Source organism: Montipora capricornis, chromosome 10 (assembly GCF_036669925.1).
Source record: "Montipora capricornis isolate CH-2021 chromosome 10, ASM3666992v2, whole genome shotgun sequence".
Lineage (NCBI taxonomy): Eukaryota > Metazoa > Cnidaria > Anthozoa > Scleractinia > Acroporidae > Montipora > Montipora capricornis.
This window is the reverse complement of record NC_090892.1, coordinates 51,265,487-51,270,486: the sequence shown is the minus strand read 5'-3', so window position 1 is coordinate 51,270,486 and position 5,000 is coordinate 51,265,487. Positions and strand designations below refer to the sequence as shown.

Sequence of the window (5,000 nt, the reverse complement as noted above, 5' to 3'; positions counted from 1 at the left end):
CCAGTTTATATGGTGGCCATTGGGACTATCAACCTTCTCTTCAAGCTAGAATATTCAACCTTTAATAAAATTCATGTGTACAAATATGACCCCTTTCTATCATTTGGCAAATCATAATTTGTAGATCATTGTAAGGTGCAGGAATCAAAAATAATACATACATATTTTTTGGCTGGTCAGCAACTTACAAGAGATTGTGAAACTTAAAGAGACTTATTCTGGTAGTGGGCTCATTAATAAATAATATTTGTTTTTAAATTTCTTTTAAAGAGAGCCAAAATCTATATTTCACTGTATTCACTTCTTTAATCAGACAATGAAGGACAGATTCCCCCTTCTGCAGAGAGTAGAGATATATTTGGAATACTTGGAATCATCAATTTGTTGGCAGGTATGTTGGTACATTTTGAAAGCCCTTCATGCCTAATTTAGGGTCATCAGAACATTTTGTACTAGGGCTCTGTATTTGTTAATTAGGTGGTTTGGTATATGTAGCACCTGAGAGAGAACAGATAATTTATTTTTGGAATGCTTGATATTATTATTTGTTGGCAGGTTTGTTGACACCTCAAAAGCCTTAGGACTCCACATAATTTAGGATTGACATTGTTCAAAGGTTTTGTAGAAGGGGACTGAATTGTAGAAGTGGCTGGTGCAGTGTACAATGTATCGAGCTCCAAACTGTTCTTATAAAACATTTCAGCTGTTTTAAGGTGGCTAAAACCAGTTTCAACACTTAAAAGAAACGTTCATATTCGAAGGACTGACACTACAACAATTTATCACTTAACAGCAATGTTATGGTACCATATCAAACACTAGTTATTACTGAAAAGGAGTAGGTAACCGTGGCAACAGGAAAGTCCTGCAAAAACACCCCATATTTTGGCTTTAGCTGCTCATACCTCAAAAATGAACCCCCATTATTTATTTCTGAAATGCAATTATCAGCATGCCAGAATAAAACTTTCTGCAAAATTTAAACAAATTCTGTGTAATGGATTCAGAGCCACCTTAATTAAATAACTGAAGCTCTGAATCCGCTCCACAGAATTTTTTTAAACTTTTAAAGAGTTTCATCTTGGCCTGCTGATCACTTTCGTAGAATAAAAAATTGGGGTCGCCGAGTTCATTTTTCAGATAAAATGAGCAACTAAAGCCAAAATATAAGGGAACTGGTCAAAGCTACTATACTCGAACAGGACCCACCTTTGGGGTAGGGGGGTTCTCAAAGACATCACCTATCTTGGAACTTACATGTATCACATGAACATTATCAACAACATTTTATTGGCTTTTAAATTTGAGTTGACACAGGAATATTCAGCAAGCAAGAGTTGGCATTACTAGACAAACAAGAAAAGTGAGGTTTGAATCTCACTGTAATTTTTTACTGCTGGATAGAGGGGTGCCTATGCAATATAGACACCATCTTTTGACGTTAAGCAAGGGGGGTGCAAGCAGACACCACCATCTATTTTGTGGTTTGGTGGGTCCTGTTCAAGTGTAGTAGTTTTGACCACTTCCCTAAGGTGTTTTTGCAAGGCTTTTCTGTTGCCATGGTAACTTGTTACATCACAAAAAATGACTGCATCTTGCTCAGCAGTAATTGATGTTTCACATGATACCATAACATTGCTGTTATGTAATAAAGTCAATCCTTCTATTAGTTTCTCTTGAAAGTGTTGAAACTGGTTTGAGCCACCTTAACCCATTGACTCCTGGGGGTTCCCCATTGACGAGTAAAATCGTCTGGCGTTATACTGCAGGTAAGTATGGCTGGTTTAGGAGTGAATGGGTTAAACCCTTTGACACCTGAACTGGCCAAAACCGGCCAGACTTGCTCGTCAATGGGGAAACCCCAGGAGTCAGTGGGTTAATCACTCACTGAAAAATTGTCCCCATTAATCTCTCACTGGAAAACTGATGTCCCCATTAAATATGCAGCAAATTGTTTGAACCCAGGAGTCATTTCACAATGGTCACAGTACTTGCATAATTATGGTGTTCATGGTTTGTCAAGAAAGTGTAGTGCTGTGTCAGTGGATTCTTTAGTAATGAAGCAGAGAATTTTGGTGTGTTGAAAGTAACAAGTTTATAAAAAAGGGTTAACAGCCCCTTGTGTGTAATGCAAAACCTGCAGTTGCCTACTTTTAAAACCCTGTCGATTCCAGAGAAGTTTGGGACATTTCACTTCATATCTGTTTCAGAAAAATTGAGCTTCAGTTATTCCTTTCACCTGGTTCGAATAATAATTACTTTGTAATGTCTGTGAGACTTGATTAAAGCAAAAGTATTTTGACCTCAATTAGACTCATTTTTACCTGCAATTAATTATTATGAATGTAATGTTTATACTAAATCGTACAGACAATGTTTATTTCTTATCTTAATGATTAAATTTTGTTGATGAGGAATAATTATTATGTTGATTTGGTCAACAAAGTCATGGCAACGACTTAATTAAAATGCAAGTCAAACATGCTCCAATGTACATGCATGCTCGTACTACAGTGTATAATCTTCCTCTGTGATAGCATGAGCAATGGTTTGTTATGGACCTAACCCTTAAAATGAGAGCCAGAGTACAAATTTATGTCAACCTTTAGTCACTATTGGCCACAAACTAAAGAGATAAGGTATGAAACATTAAAATAATTGGTTTGATGTTAAGTTTATTTTTAAAATGTTGCATTCTTATCATTAAAGGTCCATACCTTGTTGTCATTACCAAGAAAACTCTTGTTGGTCTCATCAAGGGAAATGAAGTTTGGAAAATTAAGGGGACTGATGTTTTAGCTTTTCCAAGAGCAACGTTACATCTCACTGAGAAACAAGTATGTTCACGCTCAAAATTTTAATATTTTTGTTAACAAATCCGTGACATTGCAGTGTGAATTGTCTTTTTAAAAGAAAGATGTTACATAAAATATTTTTTCTGACTTTCTGTCATCAGCAACGAAACAACACCACGTATTTATCAATGGTGCAGTCAGTCCTACAAACTGACAGTTTTTACTTCTCCTGTACTTATGATCTAACACACACACTACAGCGGCTTTCCCGAACCAGTCCAGACTTCCTACAAATGCCTTTGTTCGAAAGAGTAAGTACAGTCAATGTAATGATTAATTTTGCTTAAATACATGGAGTATGAATTATCACAATAGGGAGTTCAGGCTTTGAAAAACACATGTATGACTTGTTGTTGTTCATTTTTTTGCAAACCATTTCATTGTTTTCAAACCAGTTTAAATTTTTAAACTTTTTTTTATCAACTCTCTAAAAAAGGGATTTTCCTTTTTTGGGGTGTAGTCAGAAAACAGGGACTTGGTTTTTAGGGGTCTCAAAAGAAGACACTTGTTTTATCTCCTTTCTACTTATCCTACCTGGCTCCGTGATCTTCACTACTGCCTCTATCCTACCCCACTCTTTTTTCACCCATCTATCCCCTGTTACATACCAGGTGCCCTCCCCCCTCCTCCCCCCCCCCCCCTCTTCCTCGAGTACACTCACACATTCACAGACATTTTTCATTTTTAACAAGACTTTTTCAGCATACTCACGGTGACTTGAAAGTTTTCCCTGCTTGGTCATGCAAGCAACTCCTGCAAATCCGTCAGAATAATAACAATAATTATTATTGTAATTATAATTTTTGGCCTGCTACATGTAATTATATTACCTTGCCAAGTGAGACAAGGTAAAATAATAGCAGGGGTAAATACCTCAAACAGGCTCCTTTTTTAAGAGCTTTAACTCTGTGATATGCAATATGCCATCAAATTTTAAGGCCTTTTATGTTGATCAAGTCTGACATTTAAGAAAAATTAAGCACTCATTTCTCCACATCACAAGTTACAGTGTAGTGTAGTATCCTTTCTCACTACAGTACCAGTGACAGATTCACTATAAATTGAGCAGTTGCATCTTAGGTTAATAAGCATTGTAACACATAGTGCAACCTGCATGTTAAAGCAGGCAATGAAACATAATGGTTAATGCATGTTAATTCCTTTGCTATAATACATGTCAAATTCTGTATAACATAATGTAATTTGCCTTGTATGTGACTGGCCTTTCTGTTTTAATTTGCAGGCTGATCCCAGATTTGTTTGGAATGGTCACCTCTTGAGACCTTTGGTAGTCCAACCAGAGGTACTGCACTACTGTGTTGAAAACCGTACAAAAACCTTAATGAACCTTCTATGCAGACTTTGAAATTCTTCTTTCAACTAATATATATATCTAATTTACATGTACTGCTGCCAATCATGTTTGCAAAGACATACATGTACAGGTGGTGAACGGTTAAAATCAGAAACCCAGCCAAGTGAAATCCAAAAATAACAGATGTGACTTATCACCCCGCTTCAGTCACTGGTTGCAGTGAAAACCCAAACCTTTGATTGCATTGAATGCAAGTTAAGGGACAACAAATACTTCTTAATTACCGGTAGTCTTTCGTGCTCTTTCACTTGATTTTGAACTTATTATTATTCAGACTGCATCTTTGACTCTGCTAAATCATTTCATTCCTATTCTTCCTAGCTTCACAAGTTTATTCTACCTGTTATGCATGGCTGTATCCTTTAACTGATTCATAATGCTTCGTGTCGTAGAGAATTGGAATGCCTCTTGTATTAAAATATTGTTTTATTCTGCAATCAGTTATTGCTAAAAGAGACATGGGATGTACTGTATTTGTCGTGGTTCAATTTTTTCCTAGTTGAAAGTTTTTAAACCAGTTCAATTTTGATTTTCCTTTGTTTCAGATTGTCATAATGAATAATAATAATTTTATAATTATGAGACAAAGACAGGTCAACATTGAACTGGTTTGAACAATTTTAAGGAGGCTCGAAAGGGTTAGAATGCGAGCAGTCTCTCTTTTGTTCAAGAATCACTGAAACAAACTTTCAATGGCTGAAGCTGTACAAAATGTAGGTCGCAAATGCCTTGGGCTCTAACCAACACCTGCAGTTTTGTAGGGTCTTTGA

The 5,000-nt window shown here is 36.3% G+C and overlaps 1 protein-coding gene across 2 annotated transcripts in view; it reads left to right on the top strand.

The window, feature by feature from the left end:
* Positions 1-5,000, top strand: part of LOC138019537 (phosphatidylinositol-3-phosphatase SAC1-like) — a 29,519-nt gene that overhangs the window by 5,221 nt on the left and 19,298 nt on the right. For both annotated transcript variants that reach the window (XM_068866371.1, XM_068866373.1), the window contains exons 3-7: positions 314-391; positions 2,710-2,837; positions 2,957-3,106; positions 4,099-4,158; positions 4,552-4,585. In XM_068866371.1, coding sequence (XP_068722472.1) covers positions 314-391; positions 2,710-2,837; positions 2,957-3,106; positions 4,099-4,158; positions 4,552-4,585 — 450 coding nt within the window. The remainder of the gene's footprint in view (positions 1-313; positions 392-2,709; positions 2,838-2,956; positions 3,107-4,098; positions 4,159-4,551; positions 4,586-5,000) is intronic.